This window comes from Lipotes vexillifer, unplaced genomic scaffold (genome assembly GCF_000442215.2).
Source record: "Lipotes vexillifer unplaced genomic scaffold, Lipotes_vexillifer_v1.1 scaffold717, whole genome shotgun sequence".
In the NCBI taxonomy this organism is placed as follows: domain Eukaryota; kingdom Metazoa; phylum Chordata; class Mammalia; order Artiodactyla; family Lipotidae; genus Lipotes; species Lipotes vexillifer.
Genome location: NW_006798707.1, coordinates 411432 through 433990, shown reverse-complemented (window position 1 = coordinate 433990; position 22559 = coordinate 411432). Strand labels below are relative to the sequence as shown.

Sequence of the window (22559 nt, the reverse complement as noted above, 5' to 3'; positions counted from 1 at the left end):
AAGTAGGGCAAATGTCTTAAGGTGGAGAATGGTTGCATATTGTTGCAGGCTTCTCCCTCTACTGGGATTTTGTTCCCTATACACCATAAGAAGGCACAAGATAGGCTTTTGACCTCAGCCACCTCTCGCTCCAGTGTGGCTCTTCAAGCCTTTGACTGAGAGCCTGGTAGGTGTCTGTTTTCATAGCTGTGTGAAAACAGCCTTTGGCTCTTTTGAGTCTTTGTCTCCTGCCTCCAGCAAGTTTGGTATCAGGCTCTGCCTCAAGTGAAAAATCAGGTGCATGTTTTTGGCATGTCCCTCTTTCTGTACAAGTACTGCATGTGCTAAACATTATGACACTATAAGAGATTTCACTCTAGCTTCCAGCCTCTTGCACCACCTTAGAACTTCACAAATGTTCCATGCAGGAAAACTAGCTTTGCGTTTGGTTTCTTCTAGTACTGACTTATTGTGTGTGACCACCAAAAACTCTGATCATTTCACTTTCCCTCAGTAGCATCCTTCTGCTTGAGCCAAGCCCAATCTTCAGCCCACACCCAAAAGCATCATGTACCCCCAGGAAAGACAATGTCCAGCAATCATCAGTTCACATTGGACAGGCTCTTCCCTCTCTGGAATTCTGTTCATATAACCTTTGTTGCTTCCACAGCTCTGCAGTGTCTTTACAAATGTGATTTTGCAATTGATTTTTTGTTTTCCAGTTTTGCAGCAAGAAAACAGGCCTCATGAGACATAATACATCCTACTCAGAAGTGGAGGCCAGACTTAAATAGGGCTTAAGACTTGTTTTCTACCAGGAGGAGGTTGTTGCACCTTCGCTCAGTGTGACTTCTCTTTTTGAGTCCATAGTTCATGATGTTGCCACCTACCGGTCTCTAGTCAGACTTAGAAAAAAGCTGCGCTGAAAGTGGGTGCTGGAGCCTTCGGCTTTGGCCTGCCTGGGTTTTGCCCACCTGGGACTGATCCAAGCCTGATTTATATTCCAGTCTGTTGTGTTCATCTTTACAGGACCAGGAATAAAACCTCCAGAGGAACGGACAATTGAATACCTAGAAGAAGTTGCAATTACTTTTGCTAAAGGACTAGCTGATAAAAAGATCTCTCCAAAGAGAGACAAGGGATTGGTAGAAAGTGAGTGTCATTATTAAAGAACTAAGACAAAGCTTCTTTCCAGGGAATTTTATTTTATTTTCTATAAATCCGAAATGAGGAAGAGGTAAGTGCATTATTTACTCTTAAGTGTAAAGTCAACCTTAAAGGATGTAATAACTCTGCTCTAGGCTCAAGTCCTGGACCTTACACTGGTTAAAGACATTTTTTTTTAACTTTTTATTTTGGAAAGTTTTAAATAATACCAAAATAGAATAATGTAACAGTGTAATAAACACCCATGTACCCAACACCAAGCTCTAATATTTATCAACTAATGTTTAAAGAAGTGCTTAGGTTGAAATTTAGATTGTTGATATCAGAGTAAAGAGCAGTTCTTTCAGTTAGCTATAGAATCACTGCATTTTTATGGAGTTTACAGAACAAACTAACAAGGGTGGCTGGGCTCTTTCCAGTAAGGATCTAAAAGCATTTTACCTTACAGAATTGACATCGTATGCCATGAGTATTCCATTTGTCAGGCAACAGATTTACAAAAAGGTGGAAGAAAAAGTACGAAAGCAGACCAAAGGCCTTTATCCTGCACCTCTGAAAATAATTGATGTGAGTCTTTACCCCGTACTCCCACATTTCTCATGTTTCTTCCCTTTGTCTAGAGCGGTACTCTTGACTGCCATTCTGCACCATGTTTGCCAGTACTAAAGTTCTTCATGCTGCTGTCAAAGTACTTACCAAAAATAACACAAGAGCATAGCAAGCTATGAGGATTTATGTAAATGGATATTTGGGGAAAATTAGTGCCAGGCATACTTTTTAGTTGATGAGCTTAAAATTACCAGTTATAAACCAAGAAAGGAACCTATGTCATATCAGTATAACAAAGCCAGTAAAATATTGGACATTAATTAAGAGGTAGTTGAAACAAAATTAATGGCTGTATTCTGTCCTTAGTCAAAACCATTGTCATTACCTAAAACGTCTCATTGACTTTCCATTGCCGTAATTATGAAAAAGATGTAATGATATAGAGAAGTCCTGGAAAAGCTCAAGGAGGATAATTAAAGTGATCACAGAGTTGAAGTAACATCTGTCTAAAGGTAGACTTCAAAACTTACAAAATCTTCAATCTGGAAAGTCAGAGATCAAAAGAGCAATAATTGAAGACAAGATCAATAATCAAAGATTTCAGAATTGGAGAATGAATTAGTCAACAAGTATATTTTGAGCCGAAGACACCAAAGTATATAAAATATGAAACGTGGTCCCCTACTTCCATTCACCTCACACAGTCTGGGTTGAGGAGATTAAACACATATACGTGGTAAGGCAGATGGCAGGATGGGGGCAGTATGCAGCTGCATAGGGTTAACGCCAGCTAACTGGGACAGAGGAAGATTGCTAAATTCACTGAGGAGGGAACGATCCCTGAAATTGTTAGAGAATACATGGTGAGAAAGCCAGGTAGGATGGGCATTTTGAGCAAAGTTACAGAAGCTGGAAAGCATGAGGCTCTTCAAGGAACATCAAATCAGATCAGTTTTTGTAGGAGGATAATGCAGTGTCTTCAGAAAGGCAGACCAAAGGTAGATTTCAAAAGGTAGACAGTAATTAATTAAGAAATTTGATCTTTGTCCTATATAGATCATAGAGAACCGTTTTCGTGGCAGTGAGTAAAAATGGATTAGAAACAGAGACAAAGTAGAGCAATGAACTAGGAAACTGTTTTGGTAATTCAGACTTGAAGTTTGAATAAGACCCCGAAATAGAGTAGTAAAAGCAAAAGTACGAAGGTAGTAAGAGACTTGCCAAAGAGAGTTAGGAGTTAAGGTTTAGAAGTGTTGAGATTAGGTATTCAGGAAATTCAAGCAACAGTATAGACAGAGAAGTCAATTAAGGATATAGATTGATTTATTTGGGTTTTTTTTTTTTAATCACCATGAAATTATGGTGATTGAATACAGGGTTATTTCTTTTATACTTGCTATTGTACTTAGGTTAGTACTTACCCTAAATGTTAAATTGAATTTCATGGAGTTCATGATTAATGTGATAAACTAAATGATGTTCCTGAGGAAGAATAAATAGAGGGGGAAATGGAAGTGGAACTCTGGGGACCTGCCCACATTTGGAGAACAGGAGAGGAGCTGGAAGAATAATTCAAGCAGGAGGGAAGGGAGTTAAGAGGAAAAGGTAAACCTATTATTGGACTCAGAAAGGGGTGATGGCAACTCTTTCTCTGACAAAATAACAGGATTCAAAGGATAAGGAGGTGGAGTTTGAGCTGTAGAACCTCTGTGTTCTTTTCCTATTCTGACTTCTTAATTCTCTTTGCTTCTGTTTTATTTCCTTCCATTTTATGCTAGGTTGAGCAGTAGCCTCAGAGATGGAGAATTAAGTCAGTCTTAAGCAATAAGGCACTCAGTCCTCTTCTCTTTCTCACTCCAGTCTAGACTTTTGACTTACTCTTTGAAGACTAACAACACTAGCCACTTTTTTCAGCATTACTGTGTATCTTGCCAATCCATTCCAACAAGGAACAAGTACTTTATATGTTTTTTAGGTAGTGAAGACTGGGATTGAGCAAGGGAGTGATGCTGGCTATCTCTCTGAATCTCAGGTAAAATTATTTCCTTTCAGTGTTTTATTATTAGAGACAGAAAAAGCGAGATCCACAATGCTGTGTAAAACTGAAAAAAAGGTAAAGTATTCAAAGCCTAGTAAAAAAATGTTTTCTTCCAGTGGTTGTCATTTCTTACTATTAATCTCAGTGAGCAAGTAGGTGCTAAGAAAGCCATAGTAGTCCCCAGATATTTGAACTTGCTCTCAGTAACGAGGGTATAACTAGGAAAAGCAGGGGCAGAGTTCAAATCCTTTCAAAAGGAATCATTTGGACTTTTTGTTCTGTAGTTGGGCTGGTTTTGTTGTGATAAAGTGAGTACATTGATACAAAAATATGGTTCTTACTTGTTAGAGCCTGGAGATAAACCTGTGAAGCCCAGCCTCCCTTTGGTGAATTAGGAAATGAAGGGAAATGGTTTGCACCCACTAAGACAAGAAAACAGAGCAACACACGAACCAACCTCACCCCTTCCACTTCCTAACAAGCTGGTGGTATTGTAGATTTTAGTTGTTTGGGTTGTTTTGACGTTTTAAGCAATCATTGAAGGATGATTGCTCTTCAATAATAGAATAAAAGATATCTGAAGAGCTCAGGACAAGTTCCAGAGAAAACATTTCTTATACTGGGTTGCTTACTGCAGTGCACTCTGATTAATTCTTTTACATTATCACCAGGTACACATATACATATGTACAGAAAGATTGAAGCATATTTCCCAAAATAATTAGCCTGTATACTGTACTCAGTATTTTCTATCTATTCTACTTATCACAACCTGCTAAATTCAAGACCACTGATAGATTTCTACCCGTGGTTTGAAAATCACTGGTTTATTGAATAGAACCTACTTTGCCAAGATTAGTAGAACATTGTTTCATGTTCTCTTCAGACATGAAGGCAACATTATTAGAGGGATTCCTTCTTTTAAGTGCTGTTTGCAACCATGTAATCGTACCAGTAAATTCTAGTAATATTGATGATGGTAATAGCTAACATTGAGGCCCAGTCATTTTACTAGTGTTTTCATTTACTTCCCACAACAGTATTGTAAAATAGGTATTGTTTTTCCCATTTTAAGGATGAAGAAAGCTTCACAACTGGGAAATGTCAGGGCCAGTCTTTAAACTCAGTTCTTTCAAATACAGACTCTAAATCTCATGCTCTTTCCCACTAAGTTGAGATTTGTTCTCTGTAAGTGTTAAGGTCCTTTTAAAGTGGTAGATATCACATGGGACAGCCTGCTACCCTGGAAGGAGAACTGGAGTTGGGAGTCATACTGCCTGGGTTCAAGTTCTGTTTCTGCCCCTTTGAGGCAGTGTGGCTTTGAGCAAGGTCAAGTTCTGAGCCTCCTCTTCCCAGTCTTTAAAATGAGAGCGGTGGTTGAGATGATTGGTCCATTTTGGCTCTGACACTCTAATTCCATGAAAAAAGTTACCACAACCTCTGGTGTAGAAAATCTGAGAGCTCAGTTATATCCAGAACCTTTCAAAGCAGCAGTTGGAAGTGGTACAGATGAGGAGAGTGAAAGAAAGATGCTCAGCAGGAGACCAACTTCAGCAGCTCAGGACCTGAGGCTTTGCATGTGTTACCTCTGCTCTGCAGAGAAACTGACCCCAAAGAATCCACGTCTCCAAGACTGAGAAGTTCTACCTTTTCTTCTTCCCTTTTTCCAGAAATTTGGAGAGCTTGCAATGACCAAAGAATCAAAAGCCTTGATGGGACTTTACCGTGGTCAGACCCTGTGCAAGAAGAATAAATTTGGAGCTCCACAGAAGGAGGTTAAGTAAGTCAGCTCTACATAGGAAACCCCTGTGGATTTCAGCACATGCTACGCTTGTTGATGTCTCTGAAGATCCATAGAGCTAGATTTATGCCTTCAGTGTTGCCCTAAACCTCTTCTGTCCTGAGCACTTTAGATCCCTATTCCTACGAAGGAATTTTTGGCTTTCAGAGTTCTGCCTGTGCCTAGTTTTCTCCTGACCTCTCTAATGTCTCCTGTAGAGGCATTTTTGTCTCACTATTGATGTCCCCTAGAAATATGGTTTAGGTTTCCCCTTCCTAAACCAAATACACACACTATGTGCTGTTCAATGACCTTGTCTCTCTCTGTGACTTGAGATACCATCTCTGAGAACTCACACTTCTCCCTCATTAAAAAAAGTAAAGCCTCATTCTAGTCATTAAAGTCTTGTCCTTCGTTTAGCTTACAGCCTAAGCATTTGAGAGCCTACTTACCTGTTTCATATCTATTCTCTTCAGTGAGCCTTTCAGTGTTATGCTGCCTAAATAGCTCTTCAGCATCTTAAGTTTAGTAATGCCCCTAAACTCACCCCCTTGCTCAGTGGTTCTTAACCTGGGCAACGTTGCCACCAGGGGACACTTGCCAATCTCTGGAAACATTTTTGGTTGTCACAGCTGGGGAGGGAGGGATGGTACTGGCATCTGGGGCCAGAGGCCCGGAATGCTGCTAAACATCTGACAGCGCACAGTACAGCCCTACAACAAAGAAGTATCCAGTCCAAAATGTCAGCAGTGCTGAGGTTGAGGAACACTGTCTACCTGAATTACAGAGAGGGATTTGTGAAAGCAGCTAATGTTACTACCTTCTCTAGCTGCTCACATTTAATGAGACTGCAATCTAAAGCAGAAGAGGAAATCAATAAGAAGCCCGGGTGAGACAGACAAGATTCTCGCCAAGAGGGCTGATTTCCAAATTAGAATATGAAATACAACCGTAACCGCTTCTCCAGCACACGTGGTGATCAGTATCAGTCGGGTTGTCTGTGTACCACCTAATGTTGACAATATCTTGCATTCAGTGCATGAGATAAATTACTTCCACGCTGCAGTGGAATGATGATATGGCCACTTAAATCTGCATCTCTTCACACATCCTACAAAAATTACTCTTAAATTTTAAATTGGACTTCCCTGGTGGCACAGTGGTTGAGAGTCCGCCTGCCAGCACAGGTTACACGGGTTCGAGCTCTGGTCCGGGAAGATCCCACATGCCGTGGAGCAACTAAGCCCGTGCCCCACAACTACTGAGCCTGCACTCTAGAGCCCGCGAGCCACAACTACTGAGCCCACGAGCCACAACTACTGAAGCCCGCATGCCTAAAGCCCATGCTCCACAACAAAAGAAGTCAGCGCAATTAGAAGCCCGTGCACCGCAATGAAGAGTAGCCCCTGCTCTCTGCAACTAGAGAAAGCCCGCGCACAGCAACGAAGACCTAACGCAGCCATAAATTAATTAATTAAAAATTTTTTTAATTACAAAAAATTTACTCTTAAGCTGATTAGCCGCTCCTGACTCCTACTGTGGTCTGCATGTAACTCTTACTGTTATATGCAGATAGCATATAATACCACCTGGAGAAGCTGTTATTGTGTACCAGTACACAGAAAAGACAGGCAGCATGCATGTGAAACTCATGTAAGAAGAAATAAGAAAATGAGAATCAAAATACTTAAGCATACAAAAATTCTCCCTCCAAAACAGCCACAATGCAAAACTATAGCAGAATGCTTCCAAACTTGAATTATATATTCTTAAATAAATATTTACGGATAAGAAACGAATCACTTTGAATCAGAAGTTCAAAAACTCAGAATTAAATGGGCAGAAAAACAGGATGATGTAAGAGTTGACCTAACTTGGGAAATAAATTGAAGAAAAGGTAACATCATCTTAGAAATGAAGAATAAATTATAAGGTACGCAAGGCAAAATAGGTTGAACTGAAAATTTAATAAAGAACATTGAAGAAAGGGCATCCCCCTTCCTGCTTTCCCAGTTGTCAGTAATAGTTCCATTTCTGTCTCTCTAGGCCTCTTCTCCCTTGCCTCAGATAATAATTTGAATTCCTTATGTACTTGTTCTTTTTATAAATTAATTTTTTATGCAAAGAATGCATTCTTAATCTTTTTAAAAAAACTTATAAGGAAGTTTGAATACTAGATGAATGTTTTGTGTTTATGGTTTGAATGTTTTAATATAAAAGGAATCCTTCAGTATGAATCCTATGATCTTTTTAGTCAGTGGTACGACTTGGAGACTATGTATGTGGGTTCCTTTTCATCTTCTACTGAAAGATTAATGACTTCCAGTTTTTCATTATCGTAAACATTGTATGACTGTTCATCACAGCATATCATCTTGTGCATAAGTGCACTTCTCTAGAGTAGATATAGAATTACTGGGTCGTAGAAGATGCAATTTTTGGTTTGAATACATTTGACCTCCTGTATAGGGCAAAGTATATATTTCCATCAACCATGCATGAAAGAACAAAATTTTTTTATACCCTCACTGTTACTTTTAAATTTTTTGCCAATCTGATGGGGAGAGAATATATTTGTTTTAATTTGCATTTCCCAGATTATTAGGGAAATCGGACATTTTATTGGCAATTTGTTTTCTTTTTCTGTAAACCCCTGCCCATTTTCTCGGGTTCTTTTTTAATTGATGTGTGTGTTCTTTATTTTTCCCCAGTAGTAATCCTTTGTCTGCTATACCTGTTGTCATTTGTCAAGCAGATTTTTAATTTCGATGCAGTAAATACACGAATAATTTTTTCAGCTCCTATTCTTTATGTTTTTCTACCCTATTTTCTCATGTTCTCCAGTTACTTAACACTCACCATATAAAAATGTGTATTATCACAAAGCTGCATTTGAAAGATACTCCCAGGAGTTGAAGTTAGGGTGCCTTTTCAGGTCTTGAATATGATTTTTGAACATTATAATCAGAATTGTTATGAATGAAACAGCTCTAATTTAGGTCTACGGTGTTGTAAACTTGGGCTTCTTTTATGAAGGAAGTTGTTCTGAAAATTTTTTTTAGTTACTTATGGGAAAATGGCATATTGTTCCAAAACTATGAAAAACTAAAAAGTGTCATCAGACATGATCTCTATCCCTCAAAAAGCTTAGAATTTAGTTGAGACAAAAATGATGTACATGAAGCTGTTCCAAAATACTGTGGGGTAAGCCAAATGGTCCTGATAAGTTCAAGAGGAATTCAGGGGTGGAAAAGGCAGTAATGTGCATGTATGGAGGTGTTTGAGGGAGGGGTAAGGTCTGGAAGCAAAGAAACCATCCAAGAGGCTTTTGAACCAATCCAGGTAAGGGGTGAGAAAGGCACAGATTTCAAGAGAAATGAAAGATGACTGGAAAATGGCAAAATCACCAGCAAGTAAGTAGTTGGTAGAAGAGAGATTAGTCTTTAGGCCTCTCACTGCAAGTTGGCTTTTGTCTGAAGAAAAATACTCGTTAATTTAAGCATAATCCATGTTGTTTTGTTTTCAGTGATCTCAGGTATGATTGAAGATCAGTATAATTCTGTCTCCTTGGGTAGACCAATTCTTTTAGACCTAATGGATTTTTGCCTTTAACTTTGAAAATCAGTCATTTATGAAAGATGTCTTTTTGTAGGTAAAAATTATTTTAAATACCTTATTGTTGTCCCTGCTTTAGTTGGTTTATTGGAAGATGACCTGGGCAATCTCCCACTTTTACTGAATTAATTAAGATTTATACCAAAAGTCATTTCATCCTTTCCTTTCAGGCAGCTCGCCATTCTTGGCGCAGGGCTAATGGGGGCCGGCATTGCCCAGGTCTCCGTGGATAAGGGCCTACAGACTATACTGAAGGATGCTACGCTAGCCGCGCTGGGGCGAGGACAGCAGCAAGTGTTCAGAGGGTAAGCCTGCTCTCTGCCTTTGCTGGGAGAGTAGCATGTGTTTTGGTTTTTGCCGTCACAGTTTCCTTTCTCCTGAACATGATCTGTATTGGATACTCCATAGTTAAGTCTCATTTCCTTTGCTTTTTAGACATGCTAATTCCTTCTTTCACTTTTTTTTCTTTTTTTTGCTGTTGTTGCAGACAGTGTTGTTATAAATCATTAACATCATTGGAGTCTGTAGTCTTTGAGTGCAGAAGAGAAAACCTTAACTATTAGACATTTTTAAATGCCATATAGTTTATACTTTGGTATCAGACTAGAAAGTCTCATGTTTGTGAATTTTAATTGCTGTATTGTTATAGAATATTGAAACAGCATGACTGTGTCTATAGAGAGAACTGAGATAAGGATATGAGGAAACATGTAACTGCATCTTGAAGGTAGGGCTGGAATCAGAACTCATGAACCTCATATTTCTTGACTGGCGTTACCATAGAGAAGCAGTTAACTGATGTGGCTCCACAATATCTGGATGTTATGGACTGCGTCTCCATGTTACTTCTGAATTAATAAACGGGGACTGTTATTCTCCCTCCTGCCTGTCCCTCCCTCCTCTCCCCCACCCCACACACATACTGCCTGTTTTGCAGAGGGGAAAATGGAGCAGCAACTTGGCCAAACTGGGAATTTGTTTCAGCTCATTTCTCTGCTCCAATGTAATAGACTGTCTAAGGCTGGCTGAACTTTGATGGTCTTGCCTGTGACTTTTAGTTGAGTTAGATTTTTGTTTCTTAAATGGATTATGTAGCTTAAGTGTCTGTTTACCCCTTTTCTGCTCATATATTGCTACCATAATACTGTGTAGGACCTGGCAGGTTTAATCATGTTGGCAGATAGCAACTATCTTAATGTAAGATAGCAAGGCATTGTAGTAAAAGATTCTGACCCCCCCAAAATGGCATGTGCTCGATAACACCATTGCCCTGAGGCCAGCACTCAAGTGTTCCCAGAGTTTCATACAGTCACCAAAATGAGAAATTGCTCTAAAATAGCTTTTCCCCCTCGATCTCTTTTGGATCCAGCTGTCCCGGGTTTCCCTTTTTGCATTGGAAACATCAGGCTCTGGTGAGTGCGCCTCACTGTACAGCTGACTTGGGACATACATATTTCTTGTCCTCTCGGGAATAGTTTCAGTAGGCATTAGAATTACAGCAACTAATAATGTTTTGAACTCTCACAAGAATCTTGCTTGCTGACTGCTGACACGGTTGTCAGAAACCAGGATATTTGAATCCATACTTTAGAGACTTAAACTGACTACTTCTTTGAACTTACCTTGTGGCTTTAATTTTTCTTTTGGTTAAGGTAACTAGTGAATGGGGTGTAGCTTCATTCTTCTTTCAGAGGAGAACTCTAGGTCCTTTATTCTGAAAGTGCGGTCAGATTAAAACCTAAGAGAGCCTGTTTTCCTTGGCAATAAAAAACAATCAGTTAAGTGTCTGAGTAGCAGGAATCCTTTTTAGCTCTCTGTGGGGAAGAAGAAACCTTGAGTTAATATTTTATGTAATCAATGTGATGTGCTACTAGGTACTGACCAGGAAATGGATTAAGAATATACGACATAATGCTTGGTCTCTGTCCTCCGAGGGGTAGATCACAATTACAGAATAACAAAATGATATGTAAGCAAGTATAAACTCGTGGTCTAGGACCCGTGTTGGCTGTTTCCCCTATTGTAGGTAGAGAATTACTAGAGCTGCTCTCTTGTTTGCCATTTTAGTGTTCATGTTTGCTCCTCTTGGCAAATTTAACTGTTTTATTAGTCATACCGTTTATGCATGTTGGGCATGTAGAGGCATCTTTTAGTAGAAAGAATATGGATGTGGGGGTCAACCTGTTTGAACCCTAGGACCCTCGCTTAACTCGCTCTTGGACCACAAGTCCCTCTGAGTCTCCTTGAGCAGCTCAGCTCCCTCAAAATGGGAGCTGCCTCCCTGAGTTGGTGAAAAGCACACAGCACACTGTCTGGCCCATGGACACTCGATAAATGTTAGTTTCCTGTTCTCCTTCTCTGACTAGGGATGTGTTTTTTCCTAGACTGGACGATAAAGTGAAGAAGAAAGCACTAACATCGTTTGAAAGGGACGCCTTTTTCAGCAACTTGACTGGGCAGCTCGATTACCAGGGTTTTGAAAAGGCTGACATGGTGATTGAAGCTGTTTTTGAGGACCTCAGTCTTAAGCACAAAGTGCTCAAGGAAGTAGAAGCTGTAAGTAAGGGGCCTGCTGTACTGAATCCTAGTGTTGTGAGTGGAGAACACAGAGACAGGGTTTTTTAAAGGAACTATAGGAAACTTGTGGTTCTTTTTTTAGGGCCATTCATTCCCAGATGTAAGGGGTTTTGTATGTTTGTTTGTTGGAGGGGTGTAGTAGAAAAGAACGGCTTTATTGCTTTGCCAGGCAGAAGGGGACACAACAGGCTTGCGCCCCTCAAAACTGTGTCCCCCAAATGTGTTTTTATGTGAGCCCATGCACACTGTATAAAGGTCAAATCAAAGTCCTAAGAAAAGACAAACAAGTAGCTTATTAACTTCAGCACAGGGTTCATTAGCCTTACATGGGAGTTCAGTCACCCAAACATACAAATAACCTCATGGACTGTAGCCAGACGTCTTGACATTATTGGTTGGCTGCAAGCTATAACTAAACTAATTCAGGTCTAGGCAGCAGAGGAAATAGGGAGAAACAGTTTCTCCAGGCAGGATTCAGATGCTCATTTTGTGGAAATGCTACTCTGGTCTTGAGCCCAAATGCTGTGCGTAGTCAACTCTTGATATGGGATGATATGAACAAAACAAGTACTTGAACTGGGTGGTATGAAGAAAGAGGAAAGAAGGAAAGAAGAGATGGCAATAATCCAGGCAGGAGGTAGAACCGGGTACAGTTAAATAAACAGTGTAGGTTAGTAAATGGTGTAAATAAAATGACACTGACTTTGCAGCATTCTGGGGTGTCTTGAGTAGTGGGCTGTACTCCTAAGACTCCCTTCCATGGGAGGACAATCTCTGCTCTACTAAAGAATGAACCTAAGAAGGGTTTAGAAACTAAAGACAAGCAGATCAGTTTGGGATGGATTCCACTTGTGAAACACACATTCCAAAATCTTTTCTTGGGCTTCCCTGGTGGCGCAGTGGTTGGGAGTCCGCCTGCCGATGCAGGGGACGTGGGTTCGTGCCCTGGTCCGGGAGGATCCCACGTGCCGCAGAGCGGCTGGGCCCGTGAGCCATGGCCACTGGGCCTGCGCGTCCGGAGCCTGTGCTCCGCAACGGGAGAGGCCACAGCAGTGAGAGGCCCGTGTACCGCAAAAAAACACAAAAATCAAACAAACAAAATCTTTTCTTTAAGTAGAGTATAATGTAGGTTCAGCTGAGGGAGTGAATTCAGAAGAGCTGGGTAGGTGTGTGTTCTCTCTGTGCAAGGTGGCACTGCAGCAGAGAAATGGACACAACGTTCCCGGGGCTTTGGGGGCCCTGCTGGGCCAATGGAAGGTAGACTGAAGGGTGGCAAAAACAGACAGAGCCTTTTACCACTAAAAGAGCATTTGCCACCTGACTGGGTGATGGTATTTGCTTTTGGAAAATCAGGATTTGGGAGTATCTGAGTGTAGAAAAGTTTGTTAGTTTTAGCAGTTGGGAAGCCAGTGATCAAGGAAAAGAGAGACAAAGAAGAGGGATCAGATCAAGAGAAGTGCAGACTATGAACAAATCGATACAGTAGTTCCCACGGAAACACAAAGGTTAAGGGAGAAGAGAAGGGAAAGAAAGAAAAGAAAAGGAGTTTTATATGTCTGTGAAGTCCATGGACTGGGGGAAAGGGAGGATATTCGGGGAATCATGAATTTTTAGCAGATAGTAAGAAAAGAATAAGAATATTATTGCCAAAGGTAAAATCCAAAGTGTTACATATGTTGTAGTTATTTATGTAACATGTCCCAGGCCTTTACCTTTTTAGAGAAGCTAGTGAAGTCACCTAAGGTAGGAGATACTCAGAAGTTTTTCAGAAAGGGTGGAAAAGAGCACGGTCCAGAACAGATCTGTATTGGGAAAATCAAAGAATTTCAAGTGAAGGATCTTTAGGAGGCCATCAAGTCCATCCTCTTACCTGGCCTCTCCTTTCTTTACAGGAAAATGGTAAAGCTGAATCTACATGTGGTATTCCTCAGGGATTTAAAACTTCACTTCTCTTCCTCTCCACAGAACTAAAGAAACTCACTCCTTTGATATCTTCATAATTCTTGTCTCCAGACCCTCACTGTCTTGGTTGTCTCCTTTGCTGTCTTCACCATGTCTCAGTGTTCTCTTGGCGTGTGACAAACCACTGCAAAAACAATGACCTTTTCACAGTTCTGCAGTTAGGGCAGGGCTCTGAGAGGCGGCTGGCTCTTAATTCCACGTGGCTTCCCAGTGGGGGCACTCGTGGGACTGTATTCAGCTGAAAGCTTGGTTGGGGCCCCTCCCTCTCCCTGTGGCCTGTCCTCCCTTAGTGGTCGAGCCAGAGCTTCTCTGCAGCATGGCTGCTGGCTTCTAAGAGAGCAAGGCAGAAGCCAGTGGACTTCGTAAGGCAAGGCCTGGAACTGGCAGAGTCACTTCTGCTACTTTCCATTGGTAAAAGCAAGTCATAGGCCAGCCCAGATTTAAGAGGAGGGGAAAGAGACTGTGCTTCTGGATGGGAGGAGAGACACACATGTACAAGAGGGGAAGGATTGTTGCCAGCCATCTTTGGAGACATTCGTTTGCTCTTCATAGAGAATTTTACCACCAATATTAGACACCATACCATTAATAATGCAGCTTGAGATTATGTTAGCTTTCTGATCATTGGGCTCTACTTTTGACCCACATTATACTTTTTTTTTTTTTTTTTTGCGGTACACAGGCCTCTCACTGCTGCAGCCTCTCCCGTTGCGGAGCACAGGCTCCGGATGTGCAGGCTCAGGGGCCCACCCGCTCCGCGGCATGTGGGATCTTCCCAGACCGGGGCACGAACCCGCGTCCCCTGCATCGGCAGGTGGACTCTCAACAACTGTGCCACCAAGGAAGCCCCTATACTTTTTTTTTTTTTTTTTGCCCCTATACTTTTGATTAAATAAAATCATGGGCTCTTTAACACAAGTTTACTGCCAAGCCCAGGTCCTGCCCATTAGGTGCCTACTCAGTTATTTTTTTCTCTTTCTTCTCTTTCATAAAATCTTAATGCAGTACTTTACCTTCATCCTCATTATAATTGATCTTATTTTGCACTCAGTTTTTCAGCATGTTGAATGTATCTTGAATCTTGATTCTCAACTCTGATGTTAGGATTCTACCTGCCCAGATTTGCACAAATTTGACAGATGTGCCTTCTATGTTTTTCATCCAAGCATCTGAATAAAAATATGAATAAGCTGAGATTGTGGGCAGAATGCTGAGAGAATCTCCATTAGACACTATTCTGCAGGTTGATAAAGCTAATAGTTAATAGTATTCATGCACTGTAGATATAATTATAGTGGTGTACCATTTCTTAGTAACACATGTGTAACATGAAATAGGCATGCACGTTATGGTTGGTTCTCTCAGAGGTGAAGGGTGGGCGGGGCCCAAGTGTCACTCATTGGCTTTGCTTTGGACTCCAGTCATCTCCCAGGCCTACATGACACATTCTTAAATGCTTTTCTCCTGCAGGTGATTCCAGATCACTGTGTCTTTGCCAGCAACACATCTGCTCTCCCGATCAGTGAAATTGCTGCTGTCAGTAAAAGACCTGAGAAGGTAAATTCTGAACAGAGGAAAACCCTGAAATGTTTTACTGCTTCAGGCTCATTGATGAAGGCTTAGAGTATGAGAAGGGACTGGGATGGATTATGAAGTGGATGAGGATGATGATGTAGTCCCAGAAACTGGGCACAAAAAGGCTAGTACCACGACCAGTGTGAGATGCAGGAACAAGTGAACGACAACTAAAATATACCTTTATCGGTGATTTGCATCCCTAATGGGTATTATTATTCAGGTTCAGACTATAAAACCTACGTTTATTACATTTGGGTATTGAAAGATAGACCCTAAAATAAGAAGGGATGTTCCAAAATAACACTTGAGCTACAGAGCAGACTCTGGTGACTGTCTGGGATGGGTTTGGTTCCAACTCCAGATCCAGGAATCCAGGTCAGGGGCTATGGTGGGATGTGTCCACCCCAGTTTGCTTAGAGCTTCTGCCCAGGACATGAGAGGGGTGGATGTAGAAACACTTACAGTGAGTATCTGGAATGATGCCTAGAAATCTATCTTTGGGCTTCTGCTCTCTACCAGGGAAATCAAGTGAAATCATTCAAAGAGAAATAAAACAGTTCGCCTCTCTGGAGGATACCAGTTAGCCTCAGCGAAGCAGAACCAGCCAAAAGTAGGCAGGAAATATAAAAGGCCTTTAAGCAGCTGAAACTGTTAATACAAAGTCCATGTACTAAAAACACGAAAGTCTTTTTATTCCCATTCTAATAGCTTGCTAACTCAAGGTCATCTTGTTCCCTAGCACGCAGCAGATAAGAAGTGGTGTGGGCCAGATAGAGGCAGGTTCAGTGATGTCAGGAGGAGGTCGTGGGGAGAAGTGGCAGCTGAGGGAAGACACAGACGCGGAGTAATGGCAGATAGACAGTCTGGCCACGTCGTAATCACTCACAGCAGCTCCTCGGCACTGGAGGGCAGCAGAGGAGCCCCTGTTGCTGTGCCTTTGATGCCAACCTCTCCTTCTCGCCCATGGAGCAGAACAAGGTTCACACTTAGCAGTCCTCGCTCCCAGGGATCTTGAGCAGCTTTTAGCACCTGCTTGCCTAGGTCATTCACGTAAGAGGAAGGCCACAGGGGCACAAGTAGGGCGACCCACCCTCTCGGTTTGCCCAGGACACAGGCCCTCCATTGCTACAACTGAGAAAGTCCCAGCAGTCCAGGACACAGCTGGCCACCTTTTGGCACAGCTTCTTTGAACGACGTCAGTAGGTTTTGCTTGGGGTAGTGATTACGTGGGTAGATACACAGTTGTCAGAAGTCATCAAACTGAACACTTTAAGATCTGTGCGTTTTATTGTATATAAATTATACATGGTAAAGGCTAATTCCTTTTGCTCAGGACTACAGTCTGAATCAGGTCCTGTCTTTTTAAGTATTTTAGACATAAGGAGAAGGATAATTAAGAGGTTAGAAGCAACTTTTGGATTGATAAGTTGATGTAACATGCAAGTGACCTGTGTGTTACACAACGGGAAGTGAGCAGGCTGTGGAGACAGGCCGACCTTGATGGCCTCCCACTCTGCCATTTACTGACTGACCCTGAGCTACTCGTTTTAACCTCCTGATGTCTTTCTTCCTCATCTAGGTAATTAGACCGACTAGTTCACCGAGTTGTAGTGGATTAAATGGAAAGGATAAATGATAAATGTGTTAATGAATTGTGGATAGTAAGCAGTCGGTCAGTGGCAGATAGTAGTTAATACCTTATAGCTAAAGTGGGGAGTGGAGGCGAAACTATAAATTAATGGATAGACTTCTTTCACAATTCAGTTGTGAAGACTATCTAATTGTTAGCTTAATGAGGCTGTTCTCAAACTTTAGCATGTATCAGAATCCCCTGGAGGGCTTCTTAAACACAGATCTGGGCCCTGCCCCTGGAGTTCCTCATTCAGTAGGTCTGGGGAGGCCCTGAGAATTTGTAGTTTTGACATTCCCAGGTGATGCTAGTGCGGCTGGTCTGGGTACTTGACTTTGAGAGTCACTGGTTTAATGAGCCTTGAGGGAATTTGAGTGTTGAGAAATGTTATTTAAACCCAGTAAGGTCATCCCTGGGTATCTGTGGGGGATTAGTTCCAGGACCACCAGGAGATACCAAAATCCACAGAAGCTCAAGTCCCTTATATAAAATAGTATAGTACAGTGAATACGGGCAGCCCTCTGTATCCTCAGGTTTCAGATCCAAGGAGTCAGACCAGTTGAATCTGATTCAACCAGTTGGATCTGCGGTTTGTTGAACCTGTGTATGCGAAATCTGTGGATATGAAGGGCTGACAGTATCCTGGTGGTGAGATGCATCTTCGTAAAATCCAAATATATCTCTGACAGTCCAGCATAGTAAGTAATTCTTCTGCCTGTCTCCCCCCACACCCCATAAAAAGTGGACCCTCTCACCCAAACCATCAGCATCATTAATATAAATGGAACCCTCATTCATTCTTCCCCAGTAAATCTAATTTGGCCTCTAGCTGCGATTTTGGCATTAACTGTTGGTAGGATCCATTGCCCATAGTGAAAAGCCCTAGAAGCAGATGGAAGAGAATTCCAGTTAGCTCTCCCCTGAATATACAGGACTTTTAATCAAAGAACCATGGAACCAACCCACTGGACGGTACCAAGCAGTATTCCTGTATTAGAACCGCCTTTCTCTGCAGTGCTTTCCTAGCAAAAAAAAGAGTGCTCTTAGTTTCCCCTGTCAGAGTTCTTGACTCTGCCGGTGTCGCGGCCCCGTTGCAGGTGATTGGCATGCACTACTTCTCTCCTGTGGACAAGATGCAGCTGCTGGAGATCGTCACAGCCCAGAACACTTCGAAGGACACCACTGCTTCTGCTGTAGAAGTTGGTCTCAAACAGGGGAAGGTCATCATTGTGGTCAAGGTAAGGAGCTGTGTGTCAGAGCAGCAGATTCAGAAAAGTTCCATGAAGACTCCTTGTATTTCCAGGTTGGTTTGTAGCTCTTCAGTTTAAATATACCAGCTTTTGATACGATTTCCCCTTGGTGGTCTACGGTATGGATAGTGGTAGACCGCTGAGTCAGGGTCTGGGACATGGCGGGTTCTCCCAGCCATTCCAGACCTTTCAGACGACTGTGAGACTGTCTGCCAGGCTGCCCCTGGCTATGGCTTCCCCTGCAGTTTAATGTTAAGGATTCTGATGGAGATTATAAATCACCTTGAGTTTTGAAGTGGCTTCCGGGGGAGAGAGACCGCTTTCAGACCTGGGAAGTGCCCACAACTGAGGGGCCCATGAGCTCATATTCTCTCCCTTGGCAGGACGGACCTGGCTTCTATACCACCAGGTGCCTCGCACCCATGATGTCTGAAGTCATCAGAATTCTCCAGGTTGGTATCAATCTCAGAATGTCTGAGGCATCTTCCACTCTTTAAACTAGTTTTCCAAACTGGTAATGTTAAGGTGAGGAGCAGGCTTCCTTCTAACACACTGACTCCTGTCTCTCCTCCAAGAAGGCCCTTTGGTGCCCTCTCTTTCCACACAGGGCTGGGAAGTTGTGGGCTAACACTGCACTAAAATGGGCAGAATTTTACCTCTGCTCCCTTAGCATCCTCCCTGCTCCAATAAGCCAAAGGCCTCCGACGTGCTCTGTGCGCGGTTTCTGCGTCCCCATCCAGAACAGGGTCAGGTTGGTGCTACACCCGCTTCTGCTGCACGCAGACCCCTCCAGTGGCCGTACAGGTCGGTCACTGGCGGGAAGGGTGTGGCCACTCCTCACTGGGCTCTTATCAGATCTGGGCATCACAGGACTCTACAGTACTGCTCCTCGGTAAGGTCTCTTCTCTCAGCATCGGGAAACTTAGCCCTGTCTGGCGTGGAATCTCGTTATTCTTGAGATCCAGGATTGCAAACAAGAAGGAAATGAATGACTTGTTCATCTCTAGACTTCCCTAAAATTCTATAGGTTAGGAAAGGCTCAGACTTTCCCCTTGTGGCTCCCAAGCCTCTCTGTGCTTCCCTGAGTGAAACAGTCCCAGTCCTGGGCCTGGCCAGGCAGCACCCAGAAGAGAAGTGAGTGCTGCACAAGGCCGTTTGTGAGGGCAGCACAAGGAGCCCATAGGGGAATCTGGGACGGCCCTCCCCTGAGGTCCGGCTTTACTTCCCATCCAGGAAGGAGTTGGCCCTAAGAAGCTGGATTCCCTGACCACAAGCTTTGGCTTTCCTGTGGGCGCTGCTACACTGGTGGATGAAGTTGGCGTGGATGTAGCAAAACACGTAGCAGAAAATCTAGGCAAAGTGTTTGGGGAGCGATTTGCAGGTGGAAGCCTAGAAGTGCTGAAGCAGATGATATCCAAGGGCTTTCTGGGTGAGTAGCCGCACAGAAACGTAACTAGCATCATTCATGACAGAGTTCCTGAGACCAAAGAGCCGCAGAAGGCCCGCGTGGAAGAATGTGTTTTCTAAACATAGAGTCACTGTCATAGGGAACTTAAAAGTGATTTCATGGCCACCTCTTTTTAGGCTGGGCCTGTAGATTATGGACAAAAGGCAGAACTCTGGCCTTCCGAGGCTCTGCCGTTGCCCAAGCTATGCAAGATTGACAGGCATTTCATCCTGCCCAAGGCCTCTACTACACGCGTGATACTGCGGGAGCGTCGCGTCCAGGCTTTCCATGTTGTCTGACCACCTTTGTGGAGGAAGTAAACCTCTAAGTGGAGGATGTAATTGAGGCCACCAGAGAGGTGGCTTTCTCTCTCGGCAAAGTAGCAACAAAATCAACACTAGGACCTGGGCATCCTAGGGCCTGGCGTTGCATACCTGGACCTTAAAACTCACCCACCTGGCCTTTCCTACCCAGATACACAGATTTCCAAGCTCCAGGACACACAAGCTCTTTTTTCCTTCGCTGTCAACTCTTCTGACAAACACCAATTTCTAGAGTAGGCTAGATCTACAAATTCAGGAATACGGAAACGAGGCTAGAGCTTTGTAACAGACTAGCGGAGAAGAGAACTCTCAGGCCCGGGCTCTGAGAATTTGTTAACTCTTCCTTTTCTCACTTCTTTTAGGTCGCAAGTCCGGGAAGGGCTTTTACATCTACCAGGAGGGTGTGAAGAATAAGAATTTGAATTCTGACATAGACAGTATTTTGGCAAGTCTGAAGACGCCTCCTCAGCCTGACGTGTAAGTTCATTTGAGGGGCTGTTGGTGCAGAAGCGTGTTTCTCACCAGCCCGAAGCTTCTTGGACCCTCTGCCATCATTTTTGTTACGATCACCATACGTGACCAGAGAGAACATTCCTGATGCTTAACACTTTTTGCCCTTCCACAGTCCACCTCGTCCTCTACCAGGCCTCAGGGTAAGGACTGCAGCCCAGCTTTGGGAAGACCCCTTGGGAAGCCTTCCCTCTGAGGGTCCCAGAGAGCAACTAGAAAGACGGTTCTCCTAGGCCTGCTCACCCTACACACTGTTTATTATCATTTGTAATCAGCAGCTGCTGACGTGAAGAGATGCCGTCTACCCCGCCGGACCCTGTTCTCAGTGCCCAGCTTCGGGTTAATTAGGGCAAGTAGCCCTCTGCTGTCTTTTTCCAAGGGCAGCACCTCCTCTAGCATTGGAGGTTCACTAGGGCTTGCCTGGAGCTCCAGCAGCACCAGCCCTCACTCCCGTTCTGCACCAGGGCGCCTGCGTCCTCCCCTCTTACCCTGCCCCTCCCTGAATGTCTCTCCCTGTTGGCAGCTCCTCGGACGAAGACATCCAGTACCGCCTGGTGACCAGATTTGTGAACGAGGCTGTCCTGTGCCTGCAGGAAGGGGTCTTGGCCACGCCTACAGAGGGAGACATCGGCGCCGTCTTCGGGCTTGGCTTCCCCCCCAGTCTTGGAGGTCGGTCTTGCAAGTCAGGAAGGTAGCTCGCTTCATCCCGGAGCTCGTTTCACTTCTCCTTCAACAACATCCTGTTTCTCCTCTTAGGGCCCTTCCGCTTTGTGGATCTGTATGGTGCTCAGAAGATAGTGGACCGGCTCCGGAAGTACGAGGCTGCCTATGGAAAACAGTTCACCCCGTGCCAGCTGCTTATGGACCACGCCAGCAGCCCTAACAAGAAGTTCTACCAGTGAGCAGGCCCTGAACCCTGCTCACTCACCCACTAACGCCAACCACGGCAGTGCTGGTTCTCAACAGAGTGGCATCTAGGTTTATCAGAGTAACCGGGAGAACAAATTCTGGCCTTGGGTGAGCGCCTTGATTAACGTGCCTTCAGCTGTGAGCATCTCTCCCGCCCAGGGAAGTCTGGCTGTGAAGCAGTTTGTACTTCATGTCGGAAGGTGGAACCTCTGTGCTCACGAATTTGTAAGCCCTGAGGCCCCGAGTAGCAGCGTCTCTGGAGCCATCCTTGCTGCCTGTTCCTCCCGGGAGACCAGTGGTGGCCGACGGTGGTGAGGGCAGTTCTGCACCCAGCCAAATACTTAACGATAAAAATCAAACACTTTATCAGCTTCTCTGCCTGCCTACTGCTTTCTCTTGTCTTTGCCCTTGTGGTTTAACCCCCTTTCCTTCAAGGGGTGAGCTGGAATAAGCCCTGTGCTTCAGGGTAGGAGTGTACTGGGGCAGCACCTTAAGAGAGAAACTGTGTTGATGGAAAGTGGGATTTTATGAGCCTAAAGCCTTTTAAACCAACTGTATTTGAATGCTTTGGCTGGGCTTCTGCTTACAGTGGGGAAGAGGCCCTGGCTAAGCAGAACAGTGGGAGAGGTGTGGAGGGCCAGCATATACGAGACTCCTTTCCGTTGCACAGTTTTACCCAGTTCTTTTCTCGGTGTGACTCATTCATGTGCGCACCTCAGGATGTTTGCAGAACGTTGGCATTAAGCAGAGGAGGTGACGTTTTCCTGGCCAGTGTATCCTGCACGTCTTGGCTGCCCCAGAGCACAGAAGGTGGACGATGCCTGCACAGTGATGACAGGCATCCCATGTGACCCACCGCCACCTCCCCTGTGCTAGAGCCTCCACTCTTCCCCTCCCCCTGCCCTCAGTGTGGAAAGTTCCTACACTTGTGTTCTGGCAGAAGCATTGCCCAGTCCAGGTAAACAGCTTTGGGCTCCTCACTGGGTCTGGCAGAAGGATCCGTGCCGTGTGCGTGCAGAATCATAATTCAAGTCCCATCACACTGCGCAGTATCATCTTTGAGGTGTCACCAATTCCTCCTGCCTCTGCTCCAGCTGTGAGCACTTCAGATATCCCCCTGGATAGCTCTGCTATGGAGACTGGCCGGCGGGAAGCTCAGCTCCAGTTCTACACAACACTCACAGTTGGTTGCTAGGAAGCCAGACTCTAAACCCAAGGCATCTCCGAGCTGGGAGTTTTCAGGTG

General features: G+C 43.8%; 1 protein-coding gene across 1 annotated transcript in view; it reads left to right on the top strand.

Moving 5' to 3' along the window:
* Positions 1–21683, top strand: part of HADHA (hydroxyacyl-CoA dehydrogenase trifunctional multienzyme complex subunit alpha) — a 48157-nt gene extending 26474 nt beyond the window's left edge. The window contains exons 8-20 of the mRNA XM_007470797.1: positions 1009–1131; positions 1595–1713; positions 3671–3727; positions 5404–5513; positions 9299–9433; positions 11513–11684; positions 15138–15224; positions 17973–18113; positions 18509–18577; positions 19359–19554; positions 20258–20372; positions 20929–21074; positions 21162–21683. Coding sequence (XP_007470859.1) covers positions 1009–1131; positions 1595–1713; positions 3671–3727; positions 5404–5513; positions 9299–9433; positions 11513–11684; positions 15138–15224; positions 17973–18113; positions 18509–18577; positions 19359–19554; positions 20258–20372; positions 20929–21074; positions 21162–21307 — 1616 coding nt within the window. The 3' untranslated portion in view covers positions 21308–21683. The remainder of the gene's footprint in view (positions 1–1008; positions 1132–1594; positions 1714–3670; positions 3728–5403; positions 5514–9298; positions 9434–11512; positions 11685–15137; positions 15225–17972; positions 18114–18508; positions 18578–19358; positions 19555–20257; positions 20373–20928; positions 21075–21161) is intronic.
* Positions 21684–22559: the final 876 nt, after the last annotated feature.